Source organism: Saccopteryx leptura, chromosome 3 (genome assembly GCF_036850995.1).
Source record: "Saccopteryx leptura isolate mSacLep1 chromosome 3, mSacLep1_pri_phased_curated, whole genome shotgun sequence".
NCBI lineage: Eukaryota > Metazoa > Chordata > Mammalia > Chiroptera > Emballonuridae > Saccopteryx > Saccopteryx leptura.
The window spans coordinates 19602677-19624231 of NC_089505.1; the positions used below are offsets into that span (position 1 = coordinate 19602677).

Genomic DNA, 21555 nt, shown 5'->3' on the forward strand with positions numbered 1-21555 from the left:
ATGAATAGCTTTTTTATTCATTTCCTTTCATCTTTATGTTTTATTCCATATAACTTAATTAAATCTCCTTGGGAACTTTCAATGCAGGCTTAAGTGCAATGTTAGCTTTAGAGTATCTTCTTTCTATAAATTAGTTACCTGAGAATTTTCTTTCAACTCCCTCATTTGCTCTTCAAAGAGGAAAAATCAGTTCACACTTCATTAACATCTAGAAACTGAAACACTCACAGTATTTTTATACGAAAATACATTTTTAAAAAGTCTCAAAGCCAGAGGGAAAAAATTCTGAAAAAAATACCAAGGGAAAAATACTGACTTACCAAAGAGAAGCCTTCCCATTGGCCGTGTGTGTTCATGAACACTGCTCTTGTCTCCTGACCTCAGAGTCCCTTTTTGGCATGTTGTCATTATTTGAAATATCCTCATGCTGTAAATGACAACCTTACAGCATCGTCTCAATGCATCCAGTTTGTGTTACATGATGATTACAGTAATTATAAGAGGCTTCAGAAGCCGCGATGATGTTATGACAGGAGATGGAAGTGGAGGGAGGTGGTTGAAACAGAAATTGATCACAGATTAAGAAGATCAATTTTAAGCATGGGGACATAATGCTTGAAAAGAGACCCAGGGCAAAGCTCATGATTTAAAATTTGTAATTAAAGTTAGAGAAGAAATAAGCTAAAATCATGTGCCCATATTTCAGATAACTTTCAAATAGAGAGAGGAAGAGGAAACTCGTATCTATGGAGTGTCTAAAATGCATCTGGTCCTGTGCCGCGCACATTGTGCATGTTATAGAATCGTGAAGGGAGGTTTCCATTTCTAATCTGATCCTTATGCTCGTTTCTGGTAGCACCCAGTGTTTTAACCTCGGGTCTAGAGGAGAGAGTGGGGTTCTGAATCTCAGATCAGCAGGTTCCTTCTGGGATCACTTCCCACACCCAGGTCCCCGATCCTTCCATCCATCTCACTCACATTTTTATCTCAACCTGCTACCCCCTAAAGGAAGCTTGAAAGGAATCTAATAAATTCATTGTGTAATTGCTGTCAATTACTTATATAATTTATCCTTCCTAGAGCTGTTGGATTCTAATGGAAAATCCACTTAGGCTTAAAGCTTGTACATGAATGGGAGAGACGTGTGGAGAATGATTTAACATCTCTTACAGTAGTCTCACCAGTCTCTTACAGCAGTGGTCCCCAACCCCTGGGCCACAGACCAGTACCGGTCCGTGGGCCATTTGGTACCAGTCTGCAGAGAAAGAATAAATAACTTACATTATTTTTGTTTTATTTATATTTAAGTCTGAATGATGTTTTATTTTTAAAAAATGACCAGATTCCCTCTGTTACATCCATCTAAGACTCACTCTTGATGCTTGTCTCGGTCACGTGATACATTTATCCATCCCACCTTAAAGGCCGGTCCGTGAAAATATTTTCTGACATTAAACCGGTCCGTGGCCCAAAAAAGGTTGGGGACCACTGTCTTACAGTACCTCTGAAATGGCATTGGAGCACTGCCGGCAACCTTGCCTAAATTGGGGATTAGCTAAATTTAAGGCAGGGTGATATGGCAAAATGATGACAAGCCTCCAATTCAGACTGCTCTGCCTCCACCAGCCACTCCCGCCCGACTTTAGGGAAGTTTCTTAGTTATTCTGACACTTGGTTTTATTAGCTGTAAAAAGGATAATGATATGCTCAGAGCAGTGAGCATTAAATGACTTGATGTTCCATTTTAGCAGAGCATATGCCTTCCTAAAATCTCTCTTTCTGCAAAACCATCTACTGAAAGATATCAGGGCTTAAGAGGAGAAAAAATAGAAAAGATTGTGTGCATACTGTGGAGCAGCCAAGCTGAGGGCCTTTCTCTTAACCTGTGGCAAGTTTTAATTCCTACTTCACTGTACTGATTACTCCTTGTCTAGGAAAACCCATAAGAACAAGCTTTACTACTCTTTATTCTGACATCATTCTCTGTGTCCCAATGAAATAGGAGCTAACTGCTGTTAGGAAAGCAAGTGTTACAGAGCAGACAGAATATAAAATGACTTAAGGAATAATACATATATTTGATTAATTTTCCTTTGTTTCTTGATTAATTCTTTGGGAGCCGTAGAGACCCAAGACCAGAAAGATAATTTTTACCTTTCTTGTTCCAAGAGGAACATAAGTTAGCCTGAGAGAAAGGGATACATGTGTAGGACTTCATTTTCTTCACAGATGAAGCTCTTTAAGCAGGTGGAATCTTAAACTATGTTACAACCAGTGTGGCCTTGGGATCTAGCACTGAGAGAGCTGCTCTGGCCTGGAGCTGGCAGTGCCAGGCAAGGCTCGGTTGGTTAGGTCATCTCTTTAGTTTCTTGGGCTTGAAAGGAGGTCCCAGGTATTGGGGAAAGCTCTGGAGTGGTAGCTGATAGGGGCATCTTACTGGCAAGAAGCTGGACTGTGCGTGTTTACAGCAAGCTTTGCAATGTTTTCAAATGTAATTTCCATCTCATATCAGCCCTGTCTCTTTAGCTTTCCAGTTGTCTCTATGCCTGTGACATCCATGGCGCTCAAGGGAGGCAGAGCTGCCACCCGCCCGGCTCAGGGAGGCTCTCAGGTTATTCAGATTCACTGCGGAAAGACTTACCTTCCAGGTGCATCCCCTTTCTCATCAAACCACACCTCCTCTCCAGACACACCGATGAACGTGGACTTGATGAGGAAGTCCAGGAGCTTGCTGCCGTCGATGGGCTTCATGGCATCGCAGAGGCCCACGTGGCCGGGGCAGAGGGCGTGATGCATGTTCTGCAGCCCGTGTGCCATGGCATAGATGGCATTGATGACAAAGCCCATCTTACTGTCCTGGACATAGTTCTCTTCCAAGCTTTCATTGCCTGTAACATAGAAACAGATCGCTGCCAAGGCTGCAGGGATGGCGTCTAGGCCTGAATGGGTAATTCTCCTGTGCTTTTCAGGGCTCTCGGAGGAAGGGAGAGCCAAGCCTGCCTGTTCAAGCTTTCTGACTAGCTCTAGTGTATTCTGTGGGCACAACACTAGGGTTTGTAGTGTATTCTGCAAACCCTCTATTCGATTTTATGTTCTGAATTCAGTAATGGTTTTTATAATATATAAAGTAGACTGCATAGAAGTGAATTCAAAAAATAATAATTTTAAAAAAACCACTTTCAAATATTGCAAAGAAATCCTTAAGGAGCAATGAGAATAACTTTCATTACCTCTTGGTTCACAGAAACTTATATTAAAATTCTCCCTATGTTGCAGTACTGAGAAAATATTTTTGATATCCTCTGTAAAAATCCACAATCCATGGTAAATCAACTTGGGTATTATTAAAATTCTGGTATTTTCTTGGATGATCTATGTCACAAAAACATAGAATAAGAAGAACTAAGTAGTATGAATCTCTTCTTATATAAGTACAAAAATATTTGAATCAGATTTGCTAATTATTAGAAACTCAGGTAATATACTTCTTGATAAAAGATTCATACTACACATGAGCCTTTAGCTGTTACTAGTGAATTTCAAAACCCTGCAATCATTTCTACCTATGTGACAGGTGATCAAGATTTCCCCAATTGCCAAGCAATTTCACAAGAGCAGGATTGCACTATACAGGGGCTCCACAGCAGAAATCTGAACTTCAACACTTACATATGAATGAGAAACTCAGGGGCCCATTGAGTTTGCTGAAATAAAAGTAACAGGTTTGGAAAACAAAAGAGAGTTGAAACATCCACCTGGAATGATTCAGAGATTTTGTACTTAGTGCCAGAAATCAGCTTCTCTCTGCAGTGAGTTTCCCCTCCCCACTTGACTGGGAATTGGGGTTTGGTGTGTCTGTGGTGTGTGATCCAGGAGCTAGAAGCTGGGAAAGTCTGTGGGTTCACTCGCATAGGGGGTTAAGGATGACATGTGGCTCCTGACACCTTGGCCAGCTGACCTCTTTGTCCCAACCTTAAACAGGTCACTTGACACTGAAGGTTCCTGGATTGAAGATTAAGGTAAAGTGTTAAGGAAGTCAGAGAGCTTGGGGTGTTTAGAAGAAATGGTAAAGAGTTTTGACTTCATTGTTGAGCTTGAGATGAAATAAGACTTTTCTAAATAATTCTATTGAAAAGCTAATCTATTTAGACATAGGAGAAAATGTGAAAAAAAATACCTGTGTATTTAGCCAAGGATAAGATATAACATACTCAAGCCAGACTAAAGGGGGGGGGGCAATTTCTATTTTCACTCACCTTCCACCATTGTTTAAAAGGAAATTGTTGAAAGTGTGATTTGCTAAAGCATTATTTTCGCAATTGGAAAAAGAACATTTTCCAAGAGGAAACAAACAAGGACTAAGAGAGACAGAAAGGGGATTTTAAAATCAAACTACACAAAATAAGTTTAGAAAGGTCTGTAAAACAGAAAGCAAACATCCTTCCTGAAAAAACTGAACAGTCATTGAAACAGAGTGGCTTACGTCTACCACCCAGAATCCTAGCTCTCAATATTAGTTTTCCTTTCCTCTTTTATATTAGGATATAAAAAAGATTAATTTGATACCCTGTGTTCAATAAATTTTCAACAAGCTTTTAATGACTGCCCCAAATCTCTAAGTGCTGGAGCTAAATATTAAAGCTGATGACATTGGAGAAATTAGCAGGATTTAAAGAAAGAAAGGGCGAAAATATAGACAGAAATCGAGTGTCAGACAGCCTTCAACGCAGCGGCCACGTCAAGGGCTCTAGTCAATATCGCAGCCTACCACTTGCAGCTGCAGCCATGAATGTCAACCCAGAAGCAAACGGTAAAAAAACTGGAGCATAAACACAGGGGGTTCTTCACCAAATGGAAAATTCTCTATTTCGGACAAGCCTATGGACATCGAGTCTGCTTTTGTTTTCACTTTTAAAATTGCTATTAAAGAATTATTATATATTTAAAAAATTATTTTGGTGTTCCTAGTACAAATTTCCTAAGTCGTGGTTCTCTAGTAGATGTGTTATTCATCAGCACTGAGACTGCCACAGTCTTTGGCTTTCTCTGACATCACTTTTCCTTTTGTTCCTTATTTAGGGTGATTGCATAACTTATCATCCAAACTGGGTCATTTTTGAAAGTGAAGTGAGTGGTAATTATTCTGTAAACACAGGGGTAAACAAGGCAAATGAGTCAAATGACATGTTTTCTTGAGCCATGCCACACTCTAACTGTATCTATTTACTGATGTTATTATGGGTGAGATTTATATCTATATTATATATAATGACATATACAATAACCTCTATAACATATAAATATGTCTACATGTATGTTTACATAGATGTATATATACATAGAAATATAATAAGTAATCAAGGCCCTGGCCGGTTGGCTCAGTGGTAGAGTGTCGGCCTGGCGTGCAGAGGCCCCGGGTTCGATTCCTGGCCAGAGCACACAGGAGAAGTGCCCATCTGCTTCTCCACCCCTCCCCCTCTCCTTCCTCTCTGTCTCTCTCTTCCCCTCCCGCAGCCAAGGCTCCATTGGAGCAAAGATGGCCCGGGCACTGGGGATGGCTCTGTGGCCTCTGCCCCAGGTGCTAGAGTGGCTATGGTCGCGGCAGAGCGTCGCCCCCTGGTGGGCAGAGCGTTGCCCCCTGGTGGGCGTGCCGGGTGGATCCCGGTCGGGTGCATGCGGGAGTCTGTCTGACTGTCTCTCCCCGTTTCCAGCTTCAAAAAAATACAAAAAAAAAAAAAAAAAAAATGAAAAAAATAAAAGGGAAGTGCACTGATAAAAAATAATAATAATAAGTAATCAGTAGAATATTAACTTGAACAACTTTACATTTATCTAATTTTAATGAGAAATGAACAGCTCAATAATAATACTAGCCAGTATTTTTGCATTTGTTATATACAATACTAACAGAATGAGTTCATGATAATCCTGCCAAACAGACATTCATCTCACCATTTACAAGGGAGGCAAACGTGGTGGCATCAGATGCCCACTGACCCTTGGTGTCCTGTTATCCTTGGCAGCAGCATGGGGGCAGATACAGAAATCTACAGAGGTGGTGTTTTCCTGGTGACAGAGGACCAGCGTCCTGCTCTCACCAGTATCGTTGTCAAGCTGGTTTGGGCTTCCTTCCTGGAATTGTTCCAGATGTGCACAGCTGCCTTTCTGACTAGAAGCACTGGTGTCTAATCCATCAACAGCAAACTGTGACAAAGAAGCCCAACCTGTCAGTATTTTTCACACAGACAGCCAGGAGGCCAGGCACATGGATTCAGGGAATGTTTGTAACTCACACCGTTTCCAAAATAAACACAAAGAGCTTGTGTCTTTGTCAATCTGAAGTGAAGCCATGCACTTCTGTCCCCTGCCAGGCCACTGGGTCTGCACATGAGGAGGAGGATGCCATCAGTGAGAACTCCCTTCAGCTCCGGCCTCAGTTCAGCAGGAACCGATGCAGGTATTTGAGAGGGAGTGACAGAGAATTAGAAAATCATCTGGCCTTCACAGGACCACTTTCCTTGCCATAGCAACTATGCCAGATAATGCTGCAAGGATCCATCCTCAAACCAACAGAAAGCGTTACAGGTTTTTTTGTTCCCCAAAGACCCTATATTTTCCTGGCCAGTGAATAGAATATCCCAACCAATAATATTGTCACTTGGTGAAAAGGTGAAAACATTTTAATTCCCTGGGGTTTAAGTTTCTTTTCCTAACACCAGTCTTAATGTTATTAGTGAGAAGAGGATTTTATGATTCATTTTCTGTGGTACATTAACTGTTATAGACCATTAGGGTAATATTAAAGGATTACCTTTTCTAATACACTAAATGGAATCAAATAATTGTAGTTGACTGTGTTTATTTACCTTCAAAGGAAAACCTGCCTAACTACTTCACAGTGGATTGTGAAAATAGCTACCTTGATTCTAAAATAGTAATCTAGTTCTTTCTGTGAACACACAGGGGTTATAAATGGCTGCCTGAGGGCAGCAGCAAGCAGGGTCTGCACGGGGAAGAAGCTCAGTGTGGACCTTCTGAAAGCTGGAGATTCACAGAGGTTGGGAGAAGGATCAGCAGTTCTATCCACTGACACTGAGGACAACTATTCAGCAGAAAGAGCTCCGGACTAAGCACGTGAACCCCCTTGGGACCTAGAGGCAGGTCTATAATATGTCAACAATATCTTTTCACTGAGCCATAGAAGTTTGACAAGGGTTCATACCTTCTTGGGTCTCAGTTTCCTGATTTAAAAAATACCATAAGTGGATCAGATTGTCTTCCTAAAGTTCTCTTTCCTCGCTAAGGTTTTTATGCTTTGCTTCCCCAATTCCACATTTGTTGGGCCTTGACTAGGTCTTTCACATGTGTTATCTTTTTCACATGTGTTGTCATTTACATGTGCAATCTTTGCACAATTGTGTGAGAGAGCTTCTAGTACCACTATTTGACAAAGGAGAGAAGACGCAAGTGCAGAGATGTTAAGTGAAGATTAGGGAGATATGCCCTCTTTTTCTTCAATTAATCCTTTTTTGGGGGGCAGGGGGAGGAGATGCCTACTGAGTAACACCTTAGGCCTTTTACCTCTTCTAATGGGATGAGACAGGGGTCCAGCATATTGGTGGATTGAGAAGAAGAAACTGGGCATGCTCAGCTCAGCCCTTTTCTGTCTCATTTGGAGCCAGGCACTTGACAGTGCTCAAAGGTTCTGGCTGGTTCTTTGACATTTGCTAAATGTGGGCTGTGGTTATCCAGTTGTGTCAGCAGACTAGATAGGTTAATCTGGTTAATTCTGTGTCCAGTACTGAAAAGTCTATTGTGGCCACATAACTAATTCAACTCCCTAAGACAGTCTGGCTGTTCTTTTGACATTTTTTTGGTTAACCTTTAAAATCACATATAGTAAAGTGCAGAAATCTTTACTGTACAAATCAACAACCGTTTACATATGTCCGTACCCATGTGACTACTGCCAAGTTCGTGATAGAGAACATTCCAGAGCCTTGCATTTATTTAGAGCTTCCTTAATTTATCCCAGCAATGTATCGTAATTGTTCAGTGTGTAGATCCTAGGTATTTGTTGTTTATAGTACTACTACAATTAGTGGTTTTGAATACAGCTGGTGCTCGACTTACGACCACGATTGATTCCAACCAACTGGTCATAACATGATTTGGTCGTAAGTTGAGCAGGCTATATGTACAGTACTGTGAAATGATGTTATAAAAATCTTTAAGTCATATTTTATCATAATTTTCTTTCATTATTGTTATATATCATAATTTTCTTTGTTCATTTTATGCCATTTGTATCATCTCTACACCATTTTGTTTCTTATTTTTACATTTGTCAGGTTTAAGTATAAAATACTGCATTACTAGTATAACTGGTTTAATATTTGCAAAACATACAAAATTACAAAATACAGGTGTAAAAAATACCATAGGAAACATTTTCCCAATTGCAAAACATATCAAAATATATAAATATGTAGCAAACATTTTATTGGCCAGCACTGTTGTACGCCCAGCTGGGCAACGCTTGCGCTGCCAGACGCGGAGCAGTCGCGGCTAGCGATTGCGGTCGTCAAGTCGAATGGTCGTTAAGTCGCATAGGTCGTAAGTCAATCAATACTCGTATTTTTATTTCTTTTTTATTTTTTTTTAATTTTTTTTTAAAGATTTTATTTATTCATTATAGAGAGGGGAGAGAGAGAGAGAGAAGGGGGGAGGAGCAGGAAGCATCAACTCCCATATGTGCCTTGATCAGGCAAGCCCAGGGTTTTGAACCAGCAACCTCAGCGTTTCCAGGTTGTCACTTTATCCACTGCACCACCACAGGTCAGGCAATACTCGTATTTTTAAATGATTTGTTGCCAGTATATAGAAATACTTTTGGTATCTACATTTTGCTTTTATATCCACATTTACTCATTAATCTATTTTTAATAAAATATTTTGTTTTCTATGTACACAATCACGTTACTAATAAAAAATATTTTATCGTCATTTGGCTCCTGGGTCAATTTTTTAGTTGGATGCAAATTTGAAAAGGAAATACACTGGCTGCCCCTCTGAATTCTCATGGGTCATAAACTCAAGGTCACACAGCTAGCAAGGACAGAGGCAGTGGCCGCCAGACTGGACCTGGGCCCTGCCAGGCAGCACTGTGTAGCCAAGCCACAGCCCTAGCCAAGCACCGGAAGAGTCCCCGAACAGACAAGACATTCAGTAAAACAAAGAAGCGCTATGGCAAACATTAGCAAACACAACTCTCCCTGGAGAAAGTCCTCTTCGGATTTCTTTACATTTGTAGCTCTCCGCTGCCTCTTTTTACTTGACAACATCACACACTCAATAAATAATTTGATATGATCTCAATTCATATAGAAATAGAAAGGGCTGTACTGTTTATATTGTTAAAATTAAATCTATTACTCCTTTAAGTGACCCAAGTATTAAATTAATTGAAAGAAACTCAATTAGGTCATTTTTAAAATAACAACCTCAAAGAACCGAAATGTTCTCAATTTTTTCCTGAAGGCCTGGGTTGCTAAATCCTTTTGTATACTCTTCTAGGTAGAATTTGTGATAAGACTCATAATAGTCTAGCCTTGTTTGTGCCTGAGTCTAGGATCTGATTCTTGTCTCCTCTAACTCTGTGTTTTCTTCTTTCCATAAAACGTTTCCTCTGCTCACATTGAAAAATCTGACTTCTGCAGTATTTGTTTTTTCATTCATTGAAATGTGAATTAACTCCTATGCAGAATAGAAAAGGAGAAAGGAAGACCATCTAATCAAGCCCATGTTATTATCACTATTATTAGTTGAATTTCTATTGCCTAAATCCACCCGGTTTTAATAGACATGAACAATATAGACTTTTTTTTTTCTCTAAAGACATTGTTATACTCTATTGGCAAGAGAGAAATTCCCCATTTATATATGATGAACAACAAGCTCCCTGCAAATCGATGACAATTATATGTTTTCAATTCCCTGCAAATACAATTGAATTTTAAATAATTTGTATTTCAAAAAGTCCTGGTGTGTGTGAAAAACAAAGGGGGATAATCGCTGGTATGTTTGGGTGAAGCTGAGGATCAGTCAGGAACGTTCAGCTGAACTGCGGAGCTCTTGGCTTCTCTACTGCGAGAAAACAGGGGCAGCTTGACACGCGCCTTCACCTTTATTATTGATCTGGCATAAAATAATGCCATGCAGTTATAAAGCACTCCCCCTGGAGTAACTAATCTTTGCAGGTCTGCAGTAGCACTTGACAGGCCACCATAGAGATGGAGTATGTTTCAGAGAGCTGGCGGCTTTAGCCAATGTGGGAAGTTAGAGTGTTGTTAAAATTCTTCGGGAACCAACTCCCCTCTCAGAAGCCTACTGGGTCTGAGTCCTTGCCAAGCTTCTTCCTTTTAGCCTCTTCCAAACTCTAAGGAGGCATATCTGTGCTAATAGCACTGCTTCTACTTTTTATGGATAATAGAAAACAAGCTTTCTTTTATGTATGGAAGGGTGTTTCATAATTTGATGCAATTACAGTCCATTTAGAGTTCTTGACAATGGTTTGTGTCTTTTTATTTTCTTTGGTTTCATGCTGCTGTGTTTACATTAAACTAATAGGTGAGAGTGGATTTTGCAGAAACACGAGAGCTACTTGTGAAAACTCTACTTACCTCTTACTTATTTAAATATTGTCTAACGTAGCATCTTCTAGTAACCAACATAGTCTTGTTTATTACAAAAATAAAAACCTAAAACTTATATGCATTAACATTGGAAATCTACTTTTACGATTGACTTCTGATTAATACAACATAGTATCTATGATTTGGTAAAATGCTATAATAAAAGAGTTTACCTTGGGACATATTAAAGAATTTCATATCCTACATCCTTTTTATTGAAATTTATATGCCAAGAGATAAAATGAGAGTCTGGAATAGAAGCCTGGGCAGACTCTGAGGTTTAAATATAGGCCATAAGGTTTATAACCATGCCCACATAACCTAAGGATGGGACATACCTTGCATTTTCATTGCGAGTTCCTTTCTGCAGGGTACTATCAGTTGATATTTTACATTGGTAACTTACATAGACTTAACAGGCCATGTAGACTACAACATTGTCTGTCCTAATGTTGCAATTGTTGGGATTTCTTGAATGGCATTTTGCCTTTTATGTGGTTTCTCCCAATAGCATCTCTTGAGAAAATAAACTTTGGAATTTCCAAGGGCCTAATAAGTCATGGTTAGTGAGACTTTAGTCAATAACTGTCACAGAAATTAAAAGAGTAGCTCCTAAGATTAATGTTGTCACGGGCACAGAAGCAAAAAGCTTTTAGCAGGATCAGTTGATAGAACAAATGCCCAGTCCAGCATTTATCCAAACTTGATTGGATATGTCAACCACCCTCCTCACATTGCAAAGGGCATATTTACAGAGACAAGAATGCCGAATACCAATTCTATAAGAAGGAGCACCTGGAAAGCTCACTTCTAACCTAAATCTATTAAAATTATATTCAGGAATGAAACATAAGGATTATATTTCAGTTGGTCAAGTTGTTTCTCATGAGGTAGGAGTTAACAATTCTGAAATATCTGTACATATACATCAAGGTTGAACAAATAAATGAATGGATGGCAGATGGTAGAAGCTAAATTTATCACAGTTAGAGTGGGAGGTTACAGATAAGCAAAGGGGGATGCTAGAATAAACCATGTGGTGCTGGTATTGAAGTGAGAGCGTTGGTATGAATTTAAGTTTAGCTTAATATCTATATAATGAATTTATATAGAAATAACTATACCTATATGTTTACATGCAGATTGGTGCACATACATTTCCCAGCTGTATCTACTGAAGCCACAGCATAATACTAACAAGCTCACCCAGTGCCCAGAACTTGGTTTCTAATGCCAATCTCTAATAAAAAGAATCAGGATTCTTTTAGAGAAATAACAATTATAGGGCTGGGGTAGGAAAGATAAGCCTTTTAAGGAGATATGTCAAGGAGACACTAGAGGCAACTGAAAGAGCTCCCAGTGGGCAAAACTGAAACATTTGAGCAACAAAATAAATAATATGGAATTAAATTATAATCCAAGTATAATATATAAATACTTATGAGTCTGTACTGATATAAATTACAATTTGTGTAGACACTCTTCCCTCGAGAAGGTGAAACAATCCCCCACACTTAAATGTAAAATAGAGTTAGGGACCACTCTTCAAAGAGTGCAGCACAAATTGTTGCTAACAACATCAGTGTTAAGTTGATAGAGTATACTCCTATGTGTTGTTGAGAAAGACACTTCACTTTTGTGGTCTTCTTCTTCAAAACCTCTGTAATCCCAGTCTGACTGTGAGAAATACATCAGTCAAACTCCAGTGTAGGGACACTCTACAAAATATCTGACCTAGGAACTATCAAGGTTCTCAAAAGCAAGGGAACTTTGACAATTTTCACAGCTGAGGGGCCTAAGGATACATGAAAAATAAATATAATGTACAATATTCTGGATGGAACTGTGGAACAGAAAAAAGAAAACTTATGAGACATGAAAAAACATGAAGTTTAGTTAATAGTAATGTATGAATGTTGGGCCATTAATTGTGATAAATGTAACAAACCAGTATGAGATATTTACAATAGGGACACAGAATGCAGAGTGCATAAGAACTCTGATATAGATTTGAAACTTTTTTTTTTTTGTATTTTTCTGAAGCTGGAAACGGGGAGAGACAGTCAGACAGACTCCCGCAAGCACCTGACTGGGATCCACCCGGCACGCCCACCAGGGGGCGATGCTCTGCCCACCAGGGGGCGATGCTCTGCCCCTCCAGGGCGTCACTCTGTTGTGACCAGAGCCACTCTAGCGCCTGGGGCAGAGGCCAAGGAGCCATCCCCAGCGCCTGGGCCATCTTTGCTCCAATGGAGCCTTGGCTGCGGAGGGGAAGAGAGAGACAGAGAGGAAGGAGAGGGGGAGGGGTGGAGAAGCAGATAGGCGCTTCTCCTGTGTGCCCTGGCCGGGAATTGAACCCGGGACTTCTGCATGCCAGGCTGACGCTCTACCACTGAGCCAACCGGCCAGGGCCTGTAACTTTTATTTAAAACGATTTTAAAATACAAACTTTATTTCTTTTAAGTGTACAAGAATTAGCATCAAACACAGCCCGGCATTAGGTAATAAGAGATAATATGATCACATGCTTGCTATGTGATGGGAACTTAATTAGGTGTTTTGCATGTATTATTCACCTCACAATGACATATGAAATGGGTGCTATTACTATGTCCAGCTTACTGGTGGAAAATCCAAGAACTAGTAGGCCAGATGACTTGCTCACAGTCACACAGCTGTGTAATGGCAGCGACTAGCCCAGCACCCGGCTGGTCTGACTCCAGACCTCTCACTGTTAGGTACTATATTGCTCTGTCTCTTGCTAAGTTACAGCCCAAAAGCGACATTGCACACTCATCAGGCTCATTGAAAGTGGTGACATTTGAGAACACATTAATAAATGTTTGCATGTGCAAAGTGAAATTTGACTGTGATTGTAGATTATGTATCATCTATAAAGAGAACTTGCACACACTTCAACACATGATGAGATCACCATGACTTATTTCAGTGGATGATGTTGATACAGAAGCAGAATTTTTTGCACAACTCTTGCATATTAATGCTCCATTTATTACGGCATAGAGAAGGTTAAAACTTACAGACAAAAATCATTTGGAAAGAAACACACTACTAAAAATCAATATTGTATATCCTATGACCCTCAGACTTGCCTTGCCACAGGAAACTATTGACTGATTTCCTAAGGTTTTATCTGAGTGTCCAGAGTGCTCCTGGATAATTTTTTTTTTTTTTTTTTTTTTTTAGATACAATTCTTGTCCATGCCCTTGGAAAGCTGAAAGTGCTCCTTCTGTTCTAAGGGGAAATGCCCACTGAAGGTTAACTTAAGAACCCAATTAGCCCTGGCCGGTTGGCTCAGCGGTAGAGCGTCGGCCTAGCGTGCGGAGGACCCGGGTTCGATTCCGGCCAGGGCACACAGGAGAAGCGCCCATTTGCTTCTCCACCCTTCCGCCGCGCTTTCCTCTCTGTCTCTCTCTTCCCCTCCTGCAGCCAAGGCTCCATTGGAGCAAAGATGGCCCAGGCGCTGGGGATGGCTCTGTGGCCTCTGCCCCAGGCGCTAGAGTGGCTCTGGTCGCAACATGGCGACGCCCAGGATGGGCAGAGCATCGCCCCCTGGTGGGCAGAGCATCGCCCCTGATGGGCGTGCCGGGTGGATCCCGGTCGGGCGCATGCGGGAGTCTGTCTGACTGTCTCTCCCTGTTTCCAGCTTCAGAAAAAAATGAAAAAAAAAAACAACAAAAAAGAACCCAATTAAACAAGTGGCATGGAGGCAGGAATACAGTCTTGGCTGGAAATACCAGTTTGAAAGCCACATAAGAAGAACAAACTATGCAGACTCTCTCAAGCAGCAGCCATGTTCTATGCCTGGAGTTCACCTAGACTGTTGGGGTCAGGTCTTAGCAAACTGACCTTCCTCAAGATAATCAAAACACACTCATCAAAAAATGCGCTGAGGAACATATGGAATTTAGCATCTCTGGGCCAATATTTCTGTTGACTGAGGGACTTTTTCCTGTCTTATAGGAACTTTGCTTTCTAGGATGCCAGGTGTTACACTCTTTTTAGATGACGCCTTAAGCATGGGATTCGGTTCGACTGAAATAGTTGGGCAACCTATCAAGATTTCTCCCCTGATGGCTTCTATGGGAAGCAATGAGAGTTATTCTTAGATGAAGATATACAAGACAAACACAAATGGGATCAAGATAAGATGATTGTTTGTCTACACTTATGCCTTGCTCATTTTTTTATCCAAAGGAGACTTTTTCTAGTGTAACAAAGACAATTACCATCGATTAGGACTTGGAATTTGGATGAATAGGTGTGCCTCACCCCACCCCTCAATGTATGTATTTGATTCTCAAAAGCACATAAGAAGTACCTAACTCTAGACAGAAGGAGAGGTGCGGAGACCTTGACACCAGTAACCAGTAAGGTTCAAAACTGAGGTAGCGGAAATGATGGAGAGGGTACATCCTAACCAAGGCCACAGCAAAGAGACAAACAGTGGGTGCCTGTAGCTCATTATAAAGGTAGAAGTCTAGGCTGCTATACTAGATTTAGACCAAAACCTGTGTTGTTTGAAGCCATCCTAGTGCCAGCTGTAAAATTCAGTGATAGTAGAAATCTTTCCTTCTGTGTATGTGTGTGTTTGTGCTTACTTGCACATCTTTTGGGTTAAATAGTTCTATATCTGTGCATTCAAAGAACTGTACACTTTTGAACCCTGATATTTTTGCAAAATTCTTCAAATGAACTTGACATATGTAGAAGAGGAAGCTTCCTTCTCATTAACACAGGACATGCTGAGCTGTCATAGCACTCTGAGGAGGTCAGAGAGATGGCAATGGCCCCCTGCTCTGATTTCTCACACAGCCAGGAACAAAAACACGGGGTCAGAGATGAATTCTACTTTTAACTAGAAAGCCAATGGAGAAGTTAGTTTTCTGAAAAACGAGTACTGGAACCAAGGTATGTATATTCACCCTGTATGTGCTCAGAAATATTTGGGAAGAAAAAAAATGGAGAACAGATTGATCAGCATGACTTTATCCCACAGATCGAAAATGACAACTTCTTTTAGTGGTGAGGTCAAGAGTAAAATCATTAGAAGCATCTTCTCTAAAAACACTGGGCATCGATTTTTCATTCATGCCCCCCTGACAGCTGAAAGAACTATAAAGTGAAGGCAGCAGGGATTTCTCTCTGTCTCAGCAACTGCGGAACCAGAATCATCAGGTCTTTCTACAACCGCTCACACAGACTGGAACAGCATAAAATTACCTCTATAGATTTTCTGAAGTTCTATTAGTCCAGGGAGAAAAGACTATTTTGTGTACTGAGGAATATTATGGTTTATTGTTAAGTTTCTGTTGCCCTTGGCTGCCTTAAATGTGATTAGATATAAATTTTTGAAGCCCGGAGCAGCTTGAGATGTGAAAGGCAAGAAAACTGAGGACCATTTTGCTGCCAGAAAACCACCACAATGCATCCCTACTCCTACTGCCAACTGCAAAGCCACCACAGCATTGCCAGGATAGACCCCACCTGCAAGGGAAGCACACCTTGCTTGTTTTCACGCAGCTGTGAGGGTTATTAGACAACTGTCTTCTACATTATCATAATTGTTCTCATGGTGAATGACTGACAGCTCAGGAATAGGATAGTGATCTCACTGAAGCTTGATTATTACTGACAGTGACTAAAATACATTGAGAACACTAGAAAGGAAATCTGATATGGTGATAATAAGCTATCACTTAAGATTATTGAATAAAGACTGATAGAAAATAAAGTGTCTACTTAATATATTAGTCCAATTAGGAGCTCTTAATGTCTGTAAAGATAAAATAAGCTGTGTATAAATGAAAAAAAAAATGAAGGGGGAAATTCAGGCAATTATTTCAGGCAGAAGCAGTAAGAATGTTCTTTAAATCTCTTATAAAAGGCAGAACCAATGTTATGTTTTATTTTGAGCTTGTGAACTGAGTGTTGTTGAAGGAAAGTTGTTCAAGACTCATACCCATTCAGTTCTCTGATGGAATGAAGAGGGATGAAGATGTCAGGACCTAGAATAATAGGAATTTATCTAATAATGATAGTAGGAGTTAATAACTCAGAAAAAAATTAAATGAGAATGTCAGCACATTCATTTAGGTTATTCAACAGAATAAGAATTTAATACTGTAGGGACTGCATTCTCATTTTGAAGGTCATTCACTCAGTTATCCATGGTGCATGTTCCATATGTTGAACTCTGTGCTGTTTATAGATTATAAAGAGTTGGATTGTGTTGGTCCAACTGTCAGTACAGCTTTAGGAAAGGAATCGACCACTGTGGAATCCCAGGGGAGCTGTATGCAGGAGATTGGACTTGAGAACACTGCTAAGCAAGCATAAGACACAGAGTACGAAAAGGAGACGGGAGAGGAAGGCGCTTTCTATGTAGCAGAAACATTAGATGAGGTGCAGAAGTGGAGATGAAATACCGAGTATAAGGAGACAGGAAGGATCCTGATTAGCTTGGTTAATAAAGATAACAATAATAATAGTTACTATTTATTAAATTTTAAATAGCCAGTCAGTGGGTTTTTAGAATTGAAGCAATAAGTCAAAGGGAGTCGCTGGAATCTTTCAGCATAGAAGGCTCAGGTTTCTTCCCGGAAACTTTTTAGGTCTATTTTTCTCAATGTCTGTCCAGTCTATACCAACTAGTCTACAGTGACATGCATAAACTCATGAGCCTTCTCTGCCATAGTCATTCACGAGGTCCTGAGGAAGATGGATGAACTAAGCTAGCAAAGAAAGCAAAGTTAATATTTTCTTATTAGCTGGAGCTGGAGCCCCAAACCAAATTTGAAATGAAAACATACAGGGATGGGCCACCCAGAAGTCTTGTTAGACCTGAGTTTCTTAAACCCAAGTAATTTCTGCCCTTCTCCACCTTTTCCCTCCCCACCCAAGCCCAAGCTCCCCTGCTCTCCATACCTCTAAACCAGGGGTCCACAAACTATGGCCCGGCCCGCGGGCCGCATGCGGCCCCCTGAGGCCATTTATCCGGCCCCCGCCACACTTCTGGAAGGGGTACCTCTTTCATTGGTGGTCAGTGAGAGGAGCATAGTTCCCATTGAAATACTGGTCAGTTTGTTGATTTAAATTTACTTGTTCTTTATTTTAAATATTGTATTTGTTCCTGTTTTGTTTTTTTTACTTTAAAATAAGGTATGTGCAGTGTTCATAGGGATTTGGTCATAGTTTTTTTTTTATAGTCCGGCCCTTCAACGGTCTGAGGAACAGTGAACTGGCCCCCTGTGTAAAAAGTTTGGGGACCCCTGCTCTAAACTTTGAGCTTGGATTACATCAGCATTGAAAAAGGCAACTCATACTGTACCAGCCTCATCACTGTGCTGTGTCTTTAGAACAGGACTTTCCTGGCAGGGAAGCTGTTGGAGGCAGTGCTTTCTGAATTTCTGCCATTGCACACACAGACCCCCAGTTCTATGAAGAAGCCAAGTTGTATGCAGGCAGCACTCCCAGGGTCTAGGAAGCTGGCTCGATATCTCCGTCTCTTATTTCCACATTTAGTGTAGCTCCTTTGCTTACTTTGTCCTGTGAACGTTTTAGCAGAATCTCTACCAAGTGAACTTACCTTACTGAAGCCTTTAACTTTATAATTACTGTGCCATATATTAGAGCAGGGGTCCCCAAACTATGGCCCGTGGGCCGCATGCGGCCCCCTGAGGCCATTTATCCGCCCCCCCCCCGCACTTCTGGAAGGGGCACCTCTTTCATTGGTGGTCAGTGAGAGGAGCATAGTTCCCATTGAAATACTGGTCAGTTTGTTGATTTAAATTCATTTGTTCTTTATTTTAAATATTGTATTTGTTCCTGTTTTGTTTTTTTACTTTAAAATAAGATATGTGCAGTGTGCATAGGGATTTGTTCATAGTTTTTTTTATTGTCCGGCCCTCCAGTGGTCTGAGGGACAGTGAACTGGCCCCCTGTGTAAAAAGTTTGGGGACCCCTGTATTAGAGTGTGCAGTAGAATTTGATGTCCTCTTCTGACTTTACATTTTGTAACTATTTATTTATGTATTTTTATTATTATTGTTTCTTTAAGTGAGAGGAGGGGAGACAGAGAGAACTGCCACATGTGCCCCGACCAGGAGCTACCCAGCTACTTTCCATCAGGCCGATGTTCTGCCTATCTGGGGCCGTTTGCAACTGAGCTATTTTTAGCACCTGAGGTAGAGGCTCCATGAAAACATTCTCAGTACCTGGTCCAATGCACTCAAATCAATCAAGCCATGGCTGAGGGAAGGGGAGAGAGAAAGAGAGAAGGGGAGCAGGGGAGAAGCAGACGGTCACTTCTCCTGTGTGCCTTGACCAGAAATCGGATCTTCCACATGCCAGGTCGACTCTCTACCACTGAGCCAACCAGCCAGGGCCTGTAAATTTTTATGAAAAGAGGAAGAGTAGTCAAAGGAAAAAGACACAGAGAAATAAAAGTATTTGTAGCATCATATATACATAAATCACCAGGCAGAACCTGGGTAATGAAAGACGGGAAGAGGCAGATTGGAAAACGGACTATCAGTTTCTGTTGCGGAAATCTAGTCCAGAAGTGGAACCTGACAGAGAAAGGGTCTTGTCGGGGCTGTTCTGTTGCACATCTCTGTGGGGTGCCAGTCTCAGAGAACCAACACTAGTCCTGGAGCTATCCAACGTGGAGGTCCTTCCTGGAGCTAGAGAACGGGCCAGGCACATACATTCAGGAGAATAGGGAGAATCCCTGCTGGGACCTGGGAAGCCAGAAGTAATGGGAGAGCCACACAGACTTGCAGCCTTGCAGTGGCCAGAGTCAGCGCCCTTCCAGTGGACAGTTTCCAGGCCAGTATTTCTCTCTAAGATTATTAAGATGATTCTCTCTAAGGGATTATTAGGAATAAGTTTTTAAGGACCTGTGGTATTACAGAAGATACCAGGAACAGAGACACAGATAGAAATATATAGACTCAGGTCTGGGTTCAATGTGGGGAAGTGATAAGTCCAAGAGCTCAGGAGTAGGAGGGGAAAAACTGACTGTTGTTGAGAGATCTAGTAGATACCATTGGGGTCCTGCTCAGATCACCTTTCCCAGCCAGAACACTCACACCCCAGTTGTTACAGTGTTTCGGCCTCCTTCTATGAAGAACTACTCTTAGACAAGCTGGAGACACCTCATGGGGAAGGTTACACCTTCCTCCCTCTGCCCTATAGAACTCAGTCAATGATGGGCTGACCGGAAACTCACAAAGCTGGACACCTTGCTGACCCTGTGGTCAGTCTGTGTTCTAGATGATTCTCATGGAATCAGATGGAAGCTTCTATCCATCTAATTGCTTAGCTTATTCCCCAGCCCTATGCTGCTTCCCTCTCTCTCCTCTTGAGAGCACATCTCAATAAATATGTTAACAAAAGAACCTCTGCCCCTGGTTTTTCTTTTCAGGAAGTCACCCTAAGCTAGGACACACAGCCTGCAATCTACTGGGCATAGTTCATAGGCTCACCGTTCTAAAACTCCCTATAGGCTCAGTGGTAGAGCGTCGGCCTGGCGTGCGGAAGTCCCGGGTTCGATTCCCGGCCAGGGCACAGAGGAGAGGAGCCCATCTGCTTCTCCACCCCTCCCCCTCTCCTTCCTCTCTGTCTCTCTCTTCCCCTCCCGCAGCCGAGGCTCCATTGGAGCAAAAGATGGCCTGGGCGCTGGGGATGGCTCCTTGGCCTCTGCCCCAGGCGCTAGAGTGGCTCTGGTCGACAGAGCGACGCCCGGGATGGGCAGAGCATCACCCCCTGGTGGCCGTGCCAGGTGGATCCCGGTCGGGCACATGCGGGAGTCTGTCTGACTGCCTCCCGTTTCCAGCTTCAGAAAAATCCAAAAAAATAAAAATAAAAAATAAAACTCCCTATGTTTCCATGCCACAGCAGGACTGATCTGGAAGTGCTTTGCTCAACTAACATCAGCACTGGACCCTTTTAAGGTATCAGCTACAATGAAGATGCCTGAGCTCCATCATAGATCCACTTAAAAAGAATCACATTATTTAGGCCCAGGGCGCCCTGGTAGAGTCCCAGGCATTTTAAGGATTCAGAATGAGATGCTAGGACTTGGCATAGGAGATAATTGATGGAATTCAGTGGGTGGGCCAATGGACAGAAGAGGGACACAGGAGCTGGGAACCAGGTCGAAGAAGAAGTTGAGATTGCATGAATAGCTAACACAATGTAACGCAACTAGGAAGCATCTCAGCAGTGAAAGCAACTTCCCCAAAGGAGATTCCAAGCTGGAAAATACCTACTAGAGAATTATGTGCCCTTTATTAGTTTGTGCCACTTCATTGATCCTTAGGGCTCCTAGTTATAAAATGGGGATGGGGAAGCCTTCCACTTAACTCCGTAATATTCATGTTACGGAGATAGATGTAAACAACGTACTAGGTGCTTTAAACCAATTGAAAAAAATAAAGGACATTACATAAATACAAATTATAAGACTATTAATATTCCTGGCTGAGTTTGAAAACACAGATGAGTTTTGAAACCCTAGAACATGCATGAAGCTATAACAAAGTTCAAAAGACTTCAGATTTAATCTATAAAATGGCAGTCAATTAAAGAAATTTCCTATTTGATTTCTAGATTATTCTCAACTGAAGGTAGATAATACCCACGAAACATCTGCAACGGGAGACTCATAGTAGCTTCAAGAGTGAGATCGAAGGATAGACATTCTTTCTCATTCAATGTGGCTGAATTTCAAAGCAAGAAAGACTCTAAATGAGAAGAAGTTCTTTACACAGGAAATCATGCCAGAATGAGGTCTGGTTATACATCACTGGGACTGCAGAATACTCTTGGGCTGAG

At 41.3% G+C, this 21555-nt stretch overlaps 1 protein-coding gene across 3 annotated transcripts in view; it reads right to left on the reverse strand.

Annotated features, from left to right (window-relative positions):
* GRM1 (glutamate metabotropic receptor 1) overlaps positions 1-21555 on the reverse strand; it is a 344388-nt gene that overhangs the window by 59775 nt on the left and 263058 nt on the right. For all 3 annotated transcript variants that reach the window (XM_066373050.1, XM_066373052.1, XM_066373051.1), the window contains exon 4: positions 2642-2888. In XM_066373050.1, coding sequence (XP_066229147.1) covers positions 2642-2888 — 247 coding nt within the window. The remainder of the gene's footprint in view (positions 1-2641; positions 2889-21555) is intronic.